The sequence below is a fragment of the Mustela erminea genome, chromosome 11, assembly GCF_009829155.1.
Source record: "Mustela erminea isolate mMusErm1 chromosome 11, mMusErm1.Pri, whole genome shotgun sequence".
In the NCBI taxonomy this organism is placed as follows: Eukaryota; Metazoa; Chordata; class Mammalia; order Carnivora; family Mustelidae; genus Mustela; species Mustela erminea.
In genome coordinates this window covers 92,372,472-92,392,657 of record NC_045624.1, presented here as the reverse complement: position 1 = coordinate 92,392,657, position 20,186 = coordinate 92,372,472, and the positions used below count along the sequence as shown (strand labels likewise).

Genomic DNA, 20,186 nt, shown 5'->3' with positions numbered 1-20,186 from the left:
GGGTGGCTCAGTGGGTTAAGCCGCTGCCTTCAGCTCGGGTCATGATCTCAGGGTCCTGGGATCGAGTCCCGCATCAGGCTCTCTGCTCAGTGGGGAGCCTGCTTCCCTCTCTCTCTCTGCCTGCCTCTCTGTCTACTTGTGATCTCTCTCTGTCAAATAAATAAATAAAATCTTAAAAAAAAAAAAAAAAGAATGCCCCCAAACTGTGCCTGGAGTCAAGTTTATATTTAAGTCAAGTTATATATTTAATTCTTCTCATTCAGTTAACTTATTTAATTCCTTCAAGTTGCTGATAGGAGAGGCACACTATTAAACACTCATTTGAGGCATTTCTTATAACACTAATAAGACCTCCTTTTGTTCTTTGGTGTCACTCTTCAAATACTGAAAGCTAATTCGGTTTCCAGAAGATAAGCTTGTGCCACGTATCAAACCACACACCTTTTTTGCGATGTTCTGGTATTGTTTTCAGTAACATTATGTTGTTTTTAAAATATGAACTTTTTGCTATTAGAAATATTTTTTCTGGCTTTTTCTCTACTTTCAACCTCTTTGCCAACACCAGTGGGCCTTCCAGATAGCTTATAAAATGTATTTCTCCTCATCACGTAAGAAGATAGGGAAGGGAGGAGTGTTGCGAAACCCTACTGGTTTTTCTGCAGAGTCAGACCTGTCTTGTCTTGTCTGCTGGGTTCGTATTTCAAGCAGAAGGTAAAACTAAGCAGTAAAGGCCTACAACTTCTCAATGTGTTTTAAAAATACTTCATTTTAATAATATTTTGGTAATGTTTACATTATCCTTTTATACAGCTGAGATTACAGAAGCACGTTAATGAAAAGCAGCATTAGGGACCCTCTTTTCTGCACCTGCTTTGGCCCCAGGATGTGGATGAGTCCAGGGCCAGGTGCTATGGGTTTCTGGGAGGTGTAGCTGTGCTCAGTCATGGGGTGGGTTCCCTCTCCAGGTAGGGGAAGGTGCTGGGACCCAGAGACATGGTCGTCTCTTTTTGCTTGGTCACTGGTTTGACTGTGTGACTTGCTTCCACTGAATCCATGAAAGAAACTAGGAAATGCTTAACTAAGTGCACATTTTTTTGCGACACACTGAGATTGTCACATCAGAAGATGCGCATCAGGTGCCTGTCTGGTTGTTTTAAGTGAGAACGGAGATTATTCGTTCACTTTCCAGGACACTGTTGAAGTCAACTCATCCGCACGAGTTAAACTCTAGTGCTCACCTCGCATGAGGCACCTGGCTGACTGACATTTAAGGGGTCAGGCCCTCCTTCCGGGTCATACTTCTGACATCCCAGTCCAACTCGCTCAGAAAAATGACAGGAGGAGGATTTCCTTGATTTATCTATGTGTAAATGTTATGGTACTTTCTAATTCACTCAAATATTAAAAATAATTCATAACAAGACCACTTACTTTAAAGCACCTGACTACAACTTTGATGTGGTCTAACTATAGGAAATAATTTTAGTATGTCCTTTCATGGTCTGTGAACCTCTGGAAATAATGGGGACAAAATATTATTTTTAATAGTAACAGTAATTATTATTATTCCCCCATTGCTCATGAAGAAGCTGAGATGTGGGGAGATTTAAGCATCTTGTCCAAGACCATCATGGCCCCATAATTAAAATGGCCAGAAGTAGAGCTTGGGGATTCTTGTGCTCTCTCTTGATCCCAGCAACTTCCTTCCTCCTACTTCAGAGGTCTTAAATGAATAGTGGTGAGTGAATAATGAAGTTCAGATTTCCTAGGGGCCCGCAGTAGAGGCTTAATATTTATTTATTTTTAAAATCACCAAGACCTGTTTCTATAGGCAACACCGCTTGTGTTTGGAAAGAAGGCATTGGTATAAGAGCCAAACTTATGACACAGACATTTCAAACCTGAAATGACAAATACATAATAGGCATCTTGAAGGTCATTTGTTGACCCCAGTGTGGAATTGTGATGACTCAGTTTACAACTGAGACCATGGCTCCAAGGGAGTCTCCCAATGATACCTTCTCCGGATTTAGAGTCTACTAATGTGACTGCTAACTAAATCAGCGCAGAGTTGGCAGCTTTTTAGAAAATTCACCGACTCCTAAAACAAATTATCTCGGAAACATGTTTCTAGCATGTGAGTGGAGCCTAAGCTGTGGACTCGGGTTACCTTCAACCTAACTAACGTGGAAACGGATTTCATCAGACATCATCTGCTCCTAATAGTGGACAAAGGATTCAACATGATGCCGGATGTTGAGTCTGTGTCCAGATGAAGTGTCCCTGTGATCAGTCATGGGGAGAGTCTCGTTGGTATGTTTCTTAGTGCCAGCGAGCCAAGAGGGATGCCAGAAAGACAGGCCCATGGAACTCCTCCCAATAACTCATCAAAATTCTAAGAGAGGTTTTCTTGTTCTTACTTTACACATGAAAATGCTGGCTTCCCCAAGGTTACTCCTGTCACGAGCGATAGGGAAGATGGGGTTTTCATCTTCTCACTTACTAGAGCACAGAGTGGGCCTTTGTGTCTGCAAGGCTGTGTGGCCTGTTCACCCAGATCTGTTCTGGAAAACCAAAGCAAAAGTACATATGGCAAGGAACAGATCACACCATCTCTTAAAAGATAAACACTAGCTTCACCAACATATATGAGATCATTTCAGTAATGAGCCACGAAAGTGAGAGTGACCTGCTAGTAGGGATCCATCTTGTGCCAAAGTCATTTCATTTAACTTCTGTGTCTTTAAAGAAACACATGATTGGAAATTCTCTACCCTATGACCCAGCAATTGTACTACTGGGTATTTACCCTAAAGATACAAATGTAGTGATCCGAAGGGACATGTGCACCTGAATGTTTATAGCAGCAATATCTACAATAGCCAAACTATGGAAAGAACCTAGATGTCCATCAGCTGATGAATGGATCAAGATGTGGTATATATACACAATGGAATACTATGCAGCCATCAAAAGAAATGAAATCTTGCCATTTGCGACGATGTGGATGGAACTAGAGGGTATCATGCTTAATGAAATAAGTCAATTGGAGAAAGACAACTGTCATATGATCTCCCTGATATGAGGAAGTGGAGATGCAACATGGGGGGTTAAGGGGGTAGGAGAAGAATGAATGAAACAAGATGGGATTGGGAGGGAGACAAACCATAAGTGACTCTTAATCTCATAAAACAAACTGAGGGTTGCTGGGGGGAGGGGGTTTGGGAGAGGGTGGTTGGGTTATGGCTATTGGGGAGGGGTGTGCTGTGGTGAGTACTGTGAAGTGTGTAAACCTGGTGATTCACAGACCTGTACCCCTGGGATAAAAATACATTATATGTTTATAAAAAATAAAAAAAATTTTAAAAACAGCCAAAAAATAAGTAAACAAAATTATAGTAATTGCATTCCTATCCATAATTAGTTTAAATATATATGGACTAAGATCTCTAATTAAAAGACAGAGGTACAGAAAGCATAAATAAATAAAACTCATCCATATGTTGCTTATAAGAAGCTCATTTCAGATCCAAGGAAATGCAAACAGAAAGTCATGACATGCACACAGAAGCCAAACAACAACAACAACAACAACAAAGCTGGTGTAGCTATACTTATATCAGACAAAATAGAATTTAAAACAAAGACCGCAATAAAAGAAGGGCATTGCATAATGATAAAGAGATAAAGAGGTCAATAAAAGAGGTTACAATCTTTATAAATTTTCCTCAACTTTCTTATTATTTAACACTCATAGATGAATACATTTATTCTAGATACTACAGTTTTGAAAACACACTATCAGGTCACAAAAATGAGTTCCCTGGGATGTTACTTAGAAATTATGTGGTACACATATACACAAACAGAAATTACTTTTTTGATTTGTAATATGTTCAGTAATGAGCATGTGTTAATTTTAGGATGGAAATGTAAATAAATACCATTATTGATTTGACAAAATAATTTTATCACAATTCAAAAATACAGTAGCATTTAGATGAATTTCGTTATTCTATAAAAACTCAAAGAAATACGATGCTGATGTGAATATGGTAAACATTTAAAAAAGAAAACTCTAGGGTTGTTTTGAAAATCTTAATTATGTTATGGACTTTGGGGAGTGTATGTGTTATTTGAGTGCGGTGAAGTGTGTAAACCTGGCGATTCACAGACATGTACCCCTGGGGCTAATAATTCATTATATGTTAATTAAAAATTTTTTAAAACCTTAAAAAAAAAAGAAACGCATGATTGATTTGTACACAAAGAGACTGGTGATAGTTCTATGTAAGACAAAAATAACATGATTCCTAAAAATTAGAACAAATTAACATGGTCACAGAGCTGTGCACACATACATATATATGTTCCAATATCTGAATGTAATTAAAATCGTGTGTGACAAATGCTTCATATACAGATTCTCAGAAGTTTTAAAGAGTGCCTTCTGAATCTCTTATTTTCATAGACTATTAAGACATTATTGACACTTGAAATATTCCTTAAATAGTATTCTGTCTAAATTCCATTAAAACAGCACTAGAAATTCCTTTTGCTATATGGCATTGTCATCACACAGTCTGAATGACAGTGTCCAGATTTTATCTTCCACGGACAAAGTGCTTCAGAAGGAAGTAATGATATCCAAGGAAAATAAAACAATTTGTTCAAATACCTTTCCTAGTTTTTGTCAGTTACCCTCAGATAAGTATGGACTTTAGTTCTGAGGTTGAATTGTAACCTTGGCATCACAGTGAATGCGGGAGCCGACAGGGATCTGCATGTCTCAGGTCTTGAACCTGAGACAGAGTGTAAGGAACGGGATGTAGAGTTGGACAGATGAGGAGCCTCTGCCAGATGCGCCCACCATAACCAAAATGGCAGCCAGGGCTGTGGCCACTGTGGCTGGTGCTCGTGGACCGCCTACCTCCAGGCAGGTGTGGGAACATGATTGTCAGGTATTATCTCACGTAATAGCTCCTCAACCTTCAGAGTTCACTGGACCAAGCTGGTTTTGTGGATGAAGGCAGTGGGTCTGGGAGCCTGTAAAAATAGGAGCGTGTGCTGGACAGTGGTGGTGTTGGTACAAAGCAGCTCCTACACATGCCAGCCTGCAGTTCCTGCAGGAAGCTAGGGGCAGGGAGGGCACATTCCCGACTTCCCATTTGGAGCACGGAGTCAATGGAGAGGGTTTGCCTGCTCTTGGTGTAACGGTTGCCAACCCTAGAAGAACTGGTGATGTTGGACAAAATGGTGCTTCCACTGAGCAAGAGAGAGAGGCCGGAGGGCTTCCCAGATGATGTTTCATTCACTAGCCAAGAGGAAGTGTTATAGGGTCTGAGACTGGCCCTGATACCACATTTGAGTTTTCTGTATTCTTGATTCTGTCTGTTCCTACCTGCTTGTCATGGCTTACAAGCCCGAGCAGTGAACGGGCTTGGTTTGGTTGGGTTTGGGTCTTAAGCCAGGTCTAGGGTTTCAAAAAGCAAAACAACGAGATGGGCATTCTTTTTGGTCCAACTACGAGATTTGCTCCCGTGCGGCGTTGGTATGTCTGACCCTTTTAACTGTGGTGGGAGGCAGAGTGTGTCCTTCTGGTGCAAGGGAGCATAAGAAAGGGTCATGTCTTCTGTTCCCTCATTTTATTACTATTATATGAAGGAGTATTACGAGAACATCTTTGGCCGTCTGGATGATAAAACTTGGAGAGATCAAAGAATGCAGAACTTGAGCTTTTGATGGGAAGTTCCAAAGAACTGATAGCATTGAGGTAGATTTACCAGTTGTCACAGGTTTTTAGAAGAGACTCACCATAGCTGTCTGTTTTCAGAGCGTAGACTGGTAAGGTCCTTGGATGGGGCAGCATTTTCTGCTAAGATGCTTTGTTACGATTGGAAACCCTTAGGCTGTTATGGCTTTGCTGTTGCATAGGTCCTCTGGGAAAACTGATGGACAATCTGAGGAAGAGTCGATGGAATCAGTTTTAAAAGGGGGTATACAGTGTCGGGGGTCGACACTGACACTGAAGAGCAGGAAGATCCCGTCGAAATCTTGGTGTGAAGGAGGCTATAGGAGGTTCTGGGACCCGGGTGGCAGGACAGAGGAGCCCAGCATCTCAGGGGACTTCGCAGGCACAAATTGTCTACACAAGAACCGTAGTCCTGTGGCTCACACTCTACACAAGAACCGTGGTCCTGTGGCTCACACTCTAGCTTCCAGAAGATCGCTGTGCAGGAGTTAATACTGAGGAAGGCAGGACCATATGGGTGAGGGGAGTGGATTTGCCACAGGAATAACGAAGTCCATGTCATCAGAAGCGCACCCAGCTTTTTCTTCCCAGACGCAAGTAGGGAGCACTTCAGGAGCATTCAAGAGAGGTTTCAGGTCAGGGCGGAGAGGCTGCATGGGGACGCACTTCCTGGTGTTGGAGTCTGTGCTCGGTTCTCCCATTCCTCTTGCATGTATGTTACCTTTGAGAAACCGAGCAAATCATTAGTGACACAGCTGTCTGAAATAGATTAAACCACCAGTGACATGATCGATATGTGTATATGCGAGCATCACTCTTTTTTGGGTTTCCCCATATGCTAATCTTCACGTGAAATCAATGCAGTGAGAAACGAGTCACATGTCCCCTGTAACAATGTCCATTGTGCTCATACTGGCCTTTTCAAGCCTGAGGCCAGGTGCCTGTGTCCGGGCAAGGGCACCCCTCTGTCTTGTGGGTCTCCCCAGTGCTACCAAAGTGCGGCTATCTTGGGGGCAACCTGACCGCACACTAAGAACACTGCAATTAAAATCCAAAACCCAGAATCTAGTCGTGGCCCTGCCGGGTAGCCGTTGTCCTACCGCCGCAGACTCTTTCTACTTTCTTGGACTTCGGTTTTGCCTTTATAAATGAAGGGTTTGGAACTAGAACCCTGTGTAGGTCCCTCCCAGTGCTCATACCCGAGTTGAGGGTTCTTCCTGCATGGATGGCAAGTTAACATCGTGCTTGATTGCCTTGGATGTGGGCTGCAAGAAAACGTCTTTGCTGCTTAGGAATGAGGGAAAGGCTTTAGGGGAAGAGCAAGCCTTCAAGGGTGGCAGGATTCCAGCCAGCTTATTGGTGCCACTGAAATGTAAATCACCCTGCAAATAAGGAAAGCTTAGAACAATGGTGACTAATCCAGGCCCTGAGGAAATGTGGTCACATCCCTGTTAAACATTAGCAGACTTTCTATGAAGCAGGCAGGCTTTTCTTTTTTTTTTTTTTTTATTTATTTTTTATTTATTTTCAGCATAACAGTATTCATTATTTTTGCACCACACCCAGCGCTCCATGTAATCCTCGCCCTCTATAATACCCACCACCTGGTACCCTGACCTCCCACCCCTGGTCCCTTCAAAACACTCAGATTGTTTTTCAGAGTCCATAGTCTCTCATGGTTCACCTCCCCTTCCAATTTCCCTCAACTCCCTTCTCCTCTCCATCTCCCCATGTCCTCCATGTTATTTGTTATGCTCCACAAATAAGTGAAACCATATGATAATTGACTCTGCTTGACTTATTTCATTCAGCAGGCTTTTGCATAAAAACAGAGTGAAGCCTCTGTCCCAAACCCACAGGAGAAGAGCTAGGGGCTCCAAGTTCTGCAGACACACTGATCCTTTCTCCATTCTCTCCCAGGGTTTTCCAGGAAACACAAATGCCGACAGCGTGGTGCATTACCAACTGCAGCCTCCCCTTGAAGCCAGGTTCCTGCGCTTCCTCCCCTTAGCCTGGAGCCCCAAGGGCAGGATTGGGATGAGGATAGAAGTGTACGGATGCACGTACCGTAAGTGCTGTTTACCCCTCTCCCGGCCCCAAAATCAGTGACAGAGGGGACATGCTCTCATGGCCAGGCTGAAAACCGAGCTTGACTTGTTTCTAACTTTTTAGGTATCTCTGTGTGTCTGTGTGGAAAGCCTGGATACTGCTGTCTTTAGTTACGTTAGGTGAACATAGAGGTGGACCTGAACTGAGCCTCGGAATCTGAGAGTCCCAGGAGAGAGCGGGGTACCTGTTTTAGAGTGGGTGTGTCATCCAAACAACGAGGTCCAAGTCAACCACAGCAATTCACTGTGATGGATGGTGCCGTTCTTGGGCACTGAGGTGACCCTGGTGTGGGGATGAAGGGGACAGCCGGTGATCTTGTTTTCCCCATAACCCAAAATGACTCTGGGCTTCTCCCATATTCGCTGTTCAAATCCCCACATTCTCGACGTGAATCTTTGCTTGAACGTCACTTAGGTGTCGTGTCTTCCCTCTTTTCCCCACTGATGTGCAGAGGGACAAAAGTCACAGCCAGTGTGAGCGTCAACACAAGCAGAAACACATTCAGTGACGTCTGTGGGGAAATCGACTCTACCGTTGCCATTTTGATGATTTGGAATATGTTGGAATTTTTTAAATGAGCACAAAAAGAAAAAAAATATTAATGAAAAATTTCTAGAAAACTGAAGAATAGCCCAAAGAGTATGTTGGCTGGGAACATCGTGGGAGGCTGGGTTTTTGGCCACACTTCATTTCATACCTGAGCAGAGCATTAGCTTTGCCGAAAAGTGTCAGATCTGTCACAGGCACAATGTTTAATATGTCAGATCCTTGCTAGCAGACATTTTCTCATTCAACAACCAGACCGGCCAGATGGATCTGGTATGGCCTTGAGGGAGAAGAACTTGACCATGGAGACATGGAGATGTTTGCGAGAGCTATTCCATACTGGACCTAGGATTTAAAAACTGTCTTTCCCCCCAAATTTGGTTCTCATAACTACTATATTATGCAGGCTTTCATTTCTTTGTTCCCTCACATGCCATGTCAGAATTTATCGGACACTTGCTATTTGCAAAGAATTGTGTTAGGGACTGGATGTAGGGGGCCCTTCTAAAATGATTGGTTTTCTTTGTAAGGAGATTGTCATAAAATTGTATAAAACAAATGTGAAATATTAGAACACGATCCTGGGGCCTAGGGAGGAGGGCAGCCAGTCAGTTTTCTGAGTGAAGGGCTTGCAGAGTGAGCTGGGGTAGGGAGGGGCTTCTGGAGTGAGGAAGGCAGGAACATGCACCCCGTGGCTCTGGGACTCTGGGCTTCTGTGGTCTCGGGGTCTGGGAGGGTGTGGGCACTGTTGGGCAGAGGGAGCTGCTGCAAAGCAAGGATACCATCGCCCCTTTGCTGATCCCACGGGCAGGGAGACCTTCTGGATGGGGGATCACTGTCCCAGAAGTGACCCCGTCCTAGATTCAAGCGTCCCCTTTGGCCTCAGCTCCACTATTTTCCTGAGCTCTGACAGGCTCTGCTTTCACTTCATTTCCAAACCCTGCCTCTGTGTTGGCCCTTCCATGCAACATTCAGTGGAGATGGTTTCGTGATGCTGTCTGCCCTTTCCCCCCTCTTTCCACGGGCCATCACCTTCCCTCCTTTTGTGTCTGAGATCCGTGAACGTGTTTACTCCTGCAAACAGCTGGGACACCCGATACTCCGTTTTCTCTTTGATCCCATAAAATCAGCTTCTCCTTCCTCCCATTACTCCTTCAGGTTTACTGACTTCAAAGCAGAACAAGGTCTTTGATGGTGATTTGCCGTTAGCCTGATGTTCTTCATGAGGTGGTACCACCTCCTTGGGGGAGAGGTCAGTCCCAGGGAAGTCAAAGCTGCGGGCCTAGTCCCGGGAAGGACCTGAGTGCACCCTAAAGTCAGCAAACACGAGCTATGCGCCATGGGGGCCTCCTAGCCTAAAACCATGGACCAATAACAGTCACAGTGACTCGCAAAACTACACGGCATCCGTGGTTTACTAGTGGAGCTTCTGTCTTGTCTTCATTCTTACTATTAATAAGAGCAATTGTTCAAGCATAGAGCTTTGCCCTTTGTTTTTGACAGTAATTGTATACGATATGATTTATAGCCCCAAGTGTTAATCATTGCCCCCCTCCCCATTTCTAGTCTCACTGCTCTGTTGAAATTGCGAACATGTCCAGATTGCTTATCGTGGCATATAATGTCTCTTAGATGCAGCTTCTCTCTCTGGTTTCACTTCTTTAAGCTCCAATTACAATGATATTTGCTGTTCCTACGAACACCAGGCATTCGTCATGGCTTCCTGGGGTGGCACACACACGTTCTCTACCTGGAAATCCCCCCTTCCCCCAGCTCCTAGAATGCACATGGAGTGTGTGTGTGAAGTCTTCTTAGAGTCCCATGCCCCCTCCAGCAGCTCCGAGGAAGGGGAATGTCCAGGGCTATATTCCCCATGAACTTGTTCTAGGCTTTGTATTCCACTCTGAAAAGGTTTCCGTTCGGGTGTCCTCTGCTTGCTTAAATTTTCAGTAACATTTACACACCCTGATCAGTTTCACGTTGACATCCTCGACGTAGGTCTCTGTAAGCCACAGACACTGACACTGGCCCCACATCCTCCTTCGTTTCTTTCTCGACTGTTATTCTTCCCTGGGGCAACTTCTGCTCCTTCTTTTCTGCTTTGACTCCTGTGTTTGTGGTTTGTGTCCTCTCAAGCATTGCCTTGAGCTTGTACTAGTCCCATCCTGTGGTGGTGTAGTGTCGTCTTGTGTTCATTGGTGTGTTGTTTGTCTGAATAAGGGAAGAGAGAGAGAATAAGGGGAGGACAGAAGGAGAGAAGAGGGAGGAAAGGAGTGTATGAGTCCTTGGGCATATGGACCAAGTAGGCAGCTCCTGTGTCAAGTCAGGCATGAAAATAAAACTGGGAGTAAAACATGTAATTGGCCATTTAAAAACATTGGATTTATCTGGGGCATCTGGGGGGCTTAGTCAGTTAAGCATCTGACTCTTGATCTCAGCTCAGCTCTCTCAGGTTCATGAGTTCAAGTTTCACTTTGGGCTCCATGCTGGGCATGGAGCCTAGTTAAAAAAAATTAAAATATTGTGTTTATTTTAAAAATGTACTGACTGTTACAGCAGAAATTTATAGGTTTTGTTTAGCAACCTCAAAACATCCTTGATATTTATATATTTCTATAAATATAAATATATGTAATATAAATATTATAAAAATCTAAATGTCCATGATTAATACAAATAGCCAACTCTAACATATTTTTATTTGAATAAAAACTCCAAAATAATGCATTAAATTACCCCTTAGCATCACATTTAACTTTAGCAAGAAGGCTCCTGAAAAGTGTGTTCGTACGTAATTCAACTAATTAAATTATTGGGGTACTTGAGATGGAGATCACTTATTATGAATCAGAATGAGAACCAGTAGTTTTGTCCATTGCAAGAGTGCAGAACCTACATTCCAAAGTGGAAAATGTGATATGATACTTCATTGAAAATACGTATTCAATACGAATATTGAAAATAAATCACAATTTATGTGATTTCAATTTGTAATTATTAGTTTTCTTAACTGGGGCTATATTTTGATGCTATCACCAACATGGGTATGAAGGTGAGGGAACCTCTACTTCTACAGATGGGCTGTCCCCCATCCATGCTTGGAGAGTTAGCCGCTGCAAACTCACTGAGCTAAGTCTTCTCTGTCCCACAATATGATGTTTTGGTTTAATTTTTTTAAAAAATCTATTGCCTTGGGGCACCAGGGTGACTCAGTGGGTTAAACCTCTGCTTTTGGCTCAGGTTATGATCCCGGGGTCCTAGGATCGAGCCCTGCATCGAGCTCCCTGCTCAGCGGGGAGCCTGCTTCCCCTTCTCTCTCTGTCTGCCTCTCTGCCTGCTTGTGATCTCTGTCTGTCAAATAAATAAAATCTTTGAAAAAAATCTATTGCCTTTAAAAATGGTATATGAGTGACACATGTTTAAAAATGTCATTTTATGTTTAGTGACATGTCCATTTGTTTTCAGATATTCAGACTGATTCATGAATGTTTGTAAGTGAAAAAAGTTCTGTAGAATTGATTCTCTTTGACGAGGCCTGAAACTGAGTTTCCAGTGCACACATTCCCGTTGTAAGTCGTCCTTGTGACAGGGTACACTCTTACTTATCATGTGGGCTTCACGTTTGTCATGAGGGGCTTCTTGATCAACAGTATGGCCCATTGTTTGAACCGTGTTGGCTGCTTTTGGGTGCCTACCTGTAAATTGCGTGTGACACATGCCATATGATTGGGAAGGTCTTACCCTCTTACTTTCCAGACACTTCCCCAGAGAAGACCTCCCCCGTGCTCCACTTCCTCCTTCCTGACTGTGAGCTTCCTTATCTCTAGTTTCCTAAGCAGCCTGCAGTAAGACTGGGCTACTCCTGCTGAAATGTGTTCTTTTCATGATAGCTGAAGTGAGAAGGTGAGGGGAGCACTGTCAGCTCTGGGAAGGCCAAGCCATGTCTGTCCTCTTGGGTGTTATCCCAGCACCTAGTGGGTGCTACACCCATGTTAAATGAAAATAGAGTACTTGAGGGAACAAATGGAAATTAAGTCAGGGCAGTGTGGGGGTTGGGGAGGAAGGGAATATGGGGAAGATGGTCTTTTAGTAACAAAGCTGTATTTTCCAAAGCCAAATCCCTGCCAAGGCAGGGTCTGAAGCTACAGAAGATGGTCTGTATTATTATTCCACAGGAGCCATAATATTTACCTATTTTTTGACCTCATAAATATAGATTCACGAAAAGCCACAAACGAAGTGTATTGAATTATGCAACAGGTAGATCAACAAAAATAATTAAATTTTTGATTTCCCATCTAAAATAGGGTTTTTAATATTTAAATCAAAGACGGATCGCCACATGTCTTGCGGTGAGCTGGTTCTTATCACGGCCACCTGTAAGCAGTCAGGAATTTGGCTCAGAAAGGATCACTGGCTAATGGCGCTGAGTGCGGGATGACAGGTGTCTGTAAAGTGCCAGACAGCACACATTTTAGGTCTGTGGGAACTTGTACTCTCTGTCACAATTCTTCATTTTTTTTGTTTTTTAACAAATGTTTAAAAATTAGCTCATGGGCTGTACAGGCTGCAGAGTGATGTGGGTCATTTCAGATGAAGAGAAAGCAGCCTCACATTCCAGACTTCTGAAAGCAATTCCTCATTTTTATCTGTGCTGTTTTAACTCCTCTCCACCGAGCTTACGTTTGTTACCATTTAAGATTTTAGTGAAATCACCAGGACTACTACAACATATGTTGTTTGAAGTAGTTTTGTTTTACTCCATTGATGACCTTTCTAGATTATAACTCAGTCTCCTTCTAGGCTTAGAGAACCTGTCAAAACACGTTAAATATGCCTCGTAAGATAGAATGTGATGATTAGCTTGTGGTTGATTGTTCTAGGTATGAGTGTTAGGGATCTCAGTGGAGAGGAAACGAAAACATTACAACAAAAGGATTTTCAGTCCATTCTTTTGTGTTTCTATAAATCCAATAAATTTTTCACTACTCCATTTTGCCTCAGGGGAATGTTCCAGGAAATATAATCTAGGTTCTGTAGAGCAGTGGTTCTCATATGTAGTCACCAGACCAGCGGCATCAACATTGTCAACATCGCTAGGGGACATGTTAGAAAAACAGACTCTTAGGTCTCACCCCAGGCCAGCAGAGTCGCAGTTCTGGGATGGGGTCGGATTCTGTGCTCACCCAACACACAAGGACGTCCTCATCCTTAGAAGACCAATGTTACTCTTACAAAGCTATAGTGGCAACAGGGAAGCTGTGGACAAACCTGATCTGGTCAAAAGATGCCTGATAAAATCATTTGTGGAACAAACGTTTCTTCTTCACTAACTGCAGAAGGGACATCATTTAAATTTGACAAAGGGATATGTTTTTATCAGATGTTCATTTAACTATGCAATGGGGAATAATTGCTTGTTTCCATGATTTTTAGACACACTGCTGTGTTTATATATTTTCCACCATGTATGGGAACCGGAATCAAACTCCTGAATTTTCAAAAGGTGGCTGCATGAAATAAAGGATTCCTTAGAGTAGTGAATGTAAAGGGTTTGCTGTAAATATTTTAGTTCGTCTGAATGAAATGCAGGTCCTATGTACATTGGCCCCACGCTTTTGTGAGGTTAAATAACCCAACGTCGTATCACTGGCTCAGAAGACATCAGCTTCCTGTTTCTTTGGCTTCCTCTTGCACCTTCATTTATTGCACACACACATTTGAAAAAACCTCTTTTTCAAAAATTTGAGTGCAACGTACACACAATGCTACATTAGCGTCAGGTGTACAACATGGTGATTTGATGATTTTACGGGTTGTACGATGTTCACCACCAGCATAGCTGTCACATGTCCCCATACAACTCGATTAGAATATCGTTGACTATTTTCCTGGCCGTACCTTTCACACCGTGACTTATTCACTCACTCCATGACCGGATGCCAGAACCTGCCATTCCGCATCACTCACTTTATCCATCTCCCACACCATCCCTTTAATAGCCACCAGTTTGTTCTCTGCATTTATAGGTCTGGTTCTGCTTTCTGTTTGGTTATTCATTTTTTTGTTTTGGTTTTGGATTCCTCATGTGAGTAAAATCATATGGTTTTTAACTTTTTAAGGACAGTAACATCTTGTCTTTTTACTTATGAAATATGAGAAATACGAGAGATTCTTCTGGGTAGTTAGTATGAATCCCTTTGTGTATCTCCTGTTCTGTCTTTGGTTTCTTTGACCAGTGTTCTTTTTACATTAATGATAAAATATAACTTTTTCAATAAAGAGAATGCAAGTGACCTTGATAGTGAGAAAAATAAGACTATTGGAGAGTTGAGGACAATGACAGCTTCATAGCCATGATGTGCCACTGTGGGGAGTGACTTCAACTGTTTTACCGATCTTCGTTGTTTACAGGATGAGAAGTGGCCAGTACAAAGGCAGAAGCAATTGGGCTTAGTCAACAGAAGTATTTCTAGCTGATACATGTTAGGGAAAATGTCAGAAAAGGCAAAGAGTAGAGGTTAGGGATCTCAACTATGGGTATCAGGGAGGATGGGCAGCACCATCCCCTCTGCACTAAACAGACCAGAGATAATTATGTGTGCGTGTGTTTGTGTCAACTTGCTCATTTCAGTGCCTGAATAAAGATTATTTTTGAGTACTTTGATTATTTTCTAATGTCTCCTGCTGTAGGATCCGAGATGGTTAACTTTGATGGGAAAAGCTCCTTGCTATACACGTTTAATCAGAAATCTGTGAGTCCAGCAAAAGATGTTATTTCTTTGAAATTTAAAACCAGGCAGACTGACGGGATTCTACTCCACAGAGAAGGACAAAACAGCAAACACGTCACCCTGCAGTTAGTTAGAGGAAAGCTCATCTTATTGCTTAATTCAGGTAAAAATTTCCCAGTGGGTATTTTCAAAAATATGCCTCTTTAGATGGATGTATCTTTTTATGCTTAGTTTTTCACAGTTAAGTAGCTAATTTATCCTGAAACCAGAACACTTTTGAGAAAGAAAGAAGACCCTAGAAATAATTACTCTGGAGCAAGAAGTGTGACCCAGAACGGTCTAGGCAAATGGAAGTGTGGTCGCTCCACAGTTGAGGTGTACTACAGAGAACATGCATGTATCCCGAATGTACTTTACTGTAACAAGTTTTATAGGTCAATTAATGTGTAAGACCATTTGCACATGTTCAGTAAACAACCTTGTAATATAGTAAAGACAAGGGGTGGATCCCCAACCTGTGAGGCAGTGCTCTTCGTGAGGTTCTTGGAAGAAGATACTTCCAAGAAAAATGAAAGTGCAATAATAATAATAAACACAAGTAAGGTAGAAGAAATCATTCCCAGGTGAGAGAAGGTTGTACATGAGGCTGAGGTAAAGGCAGTTGGCCAGCTCTCCAGATAGAAGTGTGCCAGGAAAGTGACTGGGGGACATGTTGACCTCCCACAAGGTAGCCACAGTACTGAGTTGGCCTCCCACATGGCAGCCATGGTACTGGGTTGGATGGGGTGGTTCATTTGCTTCGCCTGTCCTTGTAGGCCGTGCTAACCTGCCCTCCCCTGACGCCCATGCAACCCTCACCCTGGGCAGCCTGCTGGACGACGAGCACTGGCATTCTGTCCTCATCGAGCTCGGGAACACGCATGTCCACTTCACTGTGGACAGGCACAGTCAGCATTTCCAGGCTGAGGGCGAGTGCGACTACTTGGATCTTGATTATAAGGTGTGAACATTTCTTTTCAAGTATTACAGATTTTGTTATTTAAATGCAACATAACCTTTTAAGAAAATACTGCTATGCAGAGAAATTCCCTTTGCTAGTAATTTGGAATTCTGGTGAAACGTTTCCTACAGGTGACATCGGCCCAGCAGGAGACCCACGTGCATTGTTGAGATGTTGTGTCACTCTTAGGTGTGAGTTCTCCCCTGGGAGGAAGTAGTCGTTATATTCGGAAAGTGTGTAGATGAAGAGCTATCAGTATGACAGGGGGTACAGTAAAATACACAATTCTGGACGGCTTTCCATGTTACCTCTGGTATTGGCTGTGACCCGTTCCCTTGGAGATGTCTGTGTTTTAGACCGATCGTAAGCAGAATTAGCAGTCTAGGGTGCTTGGAGAAGAAATCACCATACATTCCAACCTGCTTTTTTGAGGAATGAGAGAGCCAAAGTCAGGCGATTCAAAATACCATTTCTTGGGATATTTAAAGGCTTAACGCATCCCCAGCGTGTAGCCCGCATGTATGTAACCAGCACTGGAGAATACCTTTTGTTCTGCCAGTTCTGCTCAGCGCATCTATCAGAGCAAAGGGAATGATTTCAACATTCATTTAGTGTTAAGTGGCCTCAGCCGAGGAGGCCAGCTGCAGAGCCTGGTCCTGAATGAGATTATCGATGCCTTCATCATTCTAACCCATTAGCAGTGTCCTGACAAAGACTTGGACCCTGAAGCTGGGTTCTAGGAAGGTTTGTAAAGTAGAATGTCATCACGGTCAGCTGCCTTGTCACCCAGATCAAGAGTGACCATGGAAATGAACGTACAACTTTCCCCGTCAGCTGAAGTGACATAGCCCTTTGAGTAGTAAATTGCGAGAAGGGGTATTTAACCTACTTATATAAATGTAATAAAGAAAGAACCGGTATAGCTACATCTAAAAATTCACCTGAAATTAACATGATAATGTTAAAATAATGCCAGATAGATTGAAGGCAATTATGCTATACCCGCTGAGCATCTGTGTTTTAGGCAGACAATCAGAAAATCATTAAACAATATTATTTATGTCATTTTTTTCTTTCTAAGATCAGCTTTGGGGGGATTCCTGGACATGGAAAATCAGTGGCATTCCCACAAAAAGACTTTCACGGCTGCTTCGAAAATCTCTACTATAATGGAGTGGATATCATTGATTTGTCCAAGAAACACACACCACAGATCCTTGTCACGGTAAGAGTGCTACACGCAAGGTCAACGGAGCAGGGAACTGCAGCTTGTCCAATGGGCCCAGTCTAGAATGTGCCTCTCCTGAAGGCAGGGAAAGTGCCAGTCATGTATGCCTTTTAGTTCGTTTTTGACTTAATTCGCTAAATAATTAACTTGATTTTTAAATTTAACTTTTAAAAATTTTAGTGCCAGTCACTTACACACAGTGTAGTATGAGCTTCAGGTATGCAGTTCAGGGATTCAGCACTTCCCTGTGTCACCTGGGCTCCTCACAAGTGCCCTCCTCCATCCCCATCACCAGCTTCTTAATTTTTACAGGTGTGTGGAAACAGAGGCACGCTTTCGCAAATGTGTCATGGCGCCTCTGAATAAAGACTTTTTGGGGCAGGGACTCTGTTGGGATTGGTTTCCTCTTGCTCCTTTCTCCTGTTACTGAACTCCTAGCTCAGTGCCTGTCGCTTGCTGGAAAGACCAGTACTCGAGAGATGAATTTGGATTGGAAAGGAATTTGAGCTTAATTTAATTTGAGGCCAGGAACTTGGGGAGAAGGTGGACTCTTGTGCAAAAGCCAGCTGCCGGAGTTTCTGCCTGGCCCAGGTTAAGAGTGGGTCGCTAAAGGGAGGAGGTGGTCTGCTCCATCCCGGGCTGACTCCTTGGTGCCTGACACAAACCCTATCTCTGTGCTCAGGGGCTGTGCCTCAGGGGTCTGGTGCCTGTTTGCTGATATGCAGGAATGCCCTATTGTTCTGCAAAGGGAGGCCAAAGCCCACAGACACACAAAGGGAGGTTAGTAAAATCAGTCCTGTGACCTAAGAAAGAAAAAGATTTGCCAGAAAACTTGCTTGACTCTTTGGAAGGTAGATGTGGCTTTGAACAGGTGACTGGGCACGTTTGGAACCTTCTCGCCCCAAGGCCAGGGGTCTGTCTGCTGTGGATCTGGGGACTTAGGTCAGCGAATAAGGAGCATGTTATCTTGAGGCAGGTAGACCCCTCAGATGGGTTGGACTGTTGTCAGGCTTCCGTCCCTCCACGTGGCTGCCGGCCATCCCCCCCCCCCCCCCCCCCCCCCCCCCCCCCCCCCGGCATGTTACTGAGCTAGCGTCTGTCCTTCCACGTTTGGTTCCTTAGACCCGAATCCTCTACAATCAGTGCACCCAGCTTTGTGAACACTGACGCCTCCATATCGAGCATGATTTACAGAAATGGGATTGTTTTATGTGAGCTTTTCTCCATCTTCATTTTCCAACTCAGCGAAACCTGTGCGAATGCTTTTTTTTTTTTTAACGGTTTATTTATTTTAGAGAGAGAGCATGAGGGAGAGAAAGAGAGAGGACCTCTCAAGCAGGCCCCCCACTGGGCTCGGGGCCCCACATGAGACTCGATCCCGGGACCCTGAGTCCATGACCTGAGCTGAAATCAAGAGTCGGTCACTCAGCCAACTGAGCCACCCAGGTGCCCCAATTTATAAGAAAGTTTTAGGTTTGATAGATCACCCTATGTCATTCATGATCCAAATGTTTTCTCAGATTAACCATGTTAATCTGATCATGTTATAATATAATTATATATCATATATCATATCTTTTATATTACATGTTATGGGCCATGTTGAGGATATAAATGCCTTTATTGGTACATAGCCAATGTCTCAATGTATTTTTTAAATAACTTCGTAGTATTTGGTCTTGCTTTAAAATACTTCTGAAACCCTAGACTCTAGGTACAGTCTCAAGGATTTTCCTGTAAAAAGTTTTAAGGTGGTTTCATTTATTTATTTACTTTAAAATTGAAAAAAAAATTAAGTCTTCGACTGTATGGTCTTTACTCTGTGCAGATCGTAGTTATCTTGGGTCTCGAGGGTACCCATTTGTGCCTGAGCTGTTTAGTGACCAGACCCAACCTCCACGCACAGGCTTGAATCTTACCTCTCACCATGTACTGGCTGTACCTGTGGTCTCAGATCTTTCTGTGGGTCAGTCACTGGGCTCCGCTGCTGTGTTTACTCCATACCAATGCTGTATTGACTTGATTACAGTGCTTTTATGGTATATATTTTGGAGAGGAAGGGCAATGTTTGGGCACATATTCCTCTGGAATTTGTGAAAATTTATCTAAAAATTTTTAAAAGAATTTATTTACTTGAGAGAGAGAGCACATGCAGTGAGAGACAGAGGGAGAGGGAGAATCAGACCCCCTGCTGATTCCTCGATTCCAGGACCCCAAGATCATGACTTGAGGTGAAGGCAGAGGCTTAACCAAGCCCCCCAGGTGCCCCACTTAATTGGAGTTCTTTTAAGAACTTAAGTTCCTTCCTCCCAAACACTATGATTAAAGATAAGTTTGCTCCTGGAACAGCAGAGATAATCTAAAGCTCAAAGGTGTGTTTTTTAGTAAAATAGAATGAAGTAAAGGCAACAGGCAGCTGGCGGGTCAGAGGTCAGGCTGGGGAGAGCGTGCTGGTTGACACAGCCCATGGGAGCCTCTAAGAAGTGGGCAGCCCGCTCAGGCCAGCCACACCCCTGCCTCAGACAGCGGAAGCCCAGGGCCTGCCTGAGCCAGATGTTTGTGTCCCCTGAGTGACAGGTGTGTAAGCATTCACAGAACCAAGGGGAGTGCAGGAAGGGTCCCAGAGCCGCTGTCCGTGGTGCTGGGCTTCATGCTGCAAGTAAACAGCCAGTGCCTCAAGGTATAAGAGGTTGGGGTACCAGGTGGTGGGTATTATAGAGGGCACGGATTGCATGGAGCACTGGGTGTGGTGAAAAAATAATGAATACTGTTATGCTGAAAATAAATAAATTTAATTAATAATTAAAAACAAAACAA

The 20,186-nt window shown here is 43.3% G+C and overlaps 1 protein-coding gene across 8 annotated transcripts in view; it reads left to right on the top strand.

Moving 5' to 3' along the window:
* Positions 1–20,186, top strand: part of LOC116568731 (contactin-associated protein-like 3) — a 165,608-nt gene that overhangs the window by 65,583 nt on the left and 79,839 nt on the right. For 7 of the 8 annotated variants that reach the window (XM_032304400.1, XM_032304401.1, XM_032304399.1 and 4 more), the window contains exons 4-7: positions 7,673–7,820; positions 15,101–15,304; positions 15,957–16,141; positions 17,223–17,366. In XM_032304400.1, coding sequence (XP_032160291.1) covers positions 7,673–7,820; positions 15,101–15,304; positions 15,957–16,141; positions 17,223–17,366 — 681 coding nt within the window. Of the gene's footprint in view, positions 1–7,672; positions 7,821–15,100; positions 15,305–15,956; positions 16,142–17,222; positions 17,367–20,186 lie in introns of those variants that run through there. The other variant, XM_032304404.1, reaches the window with a different exon arrangement.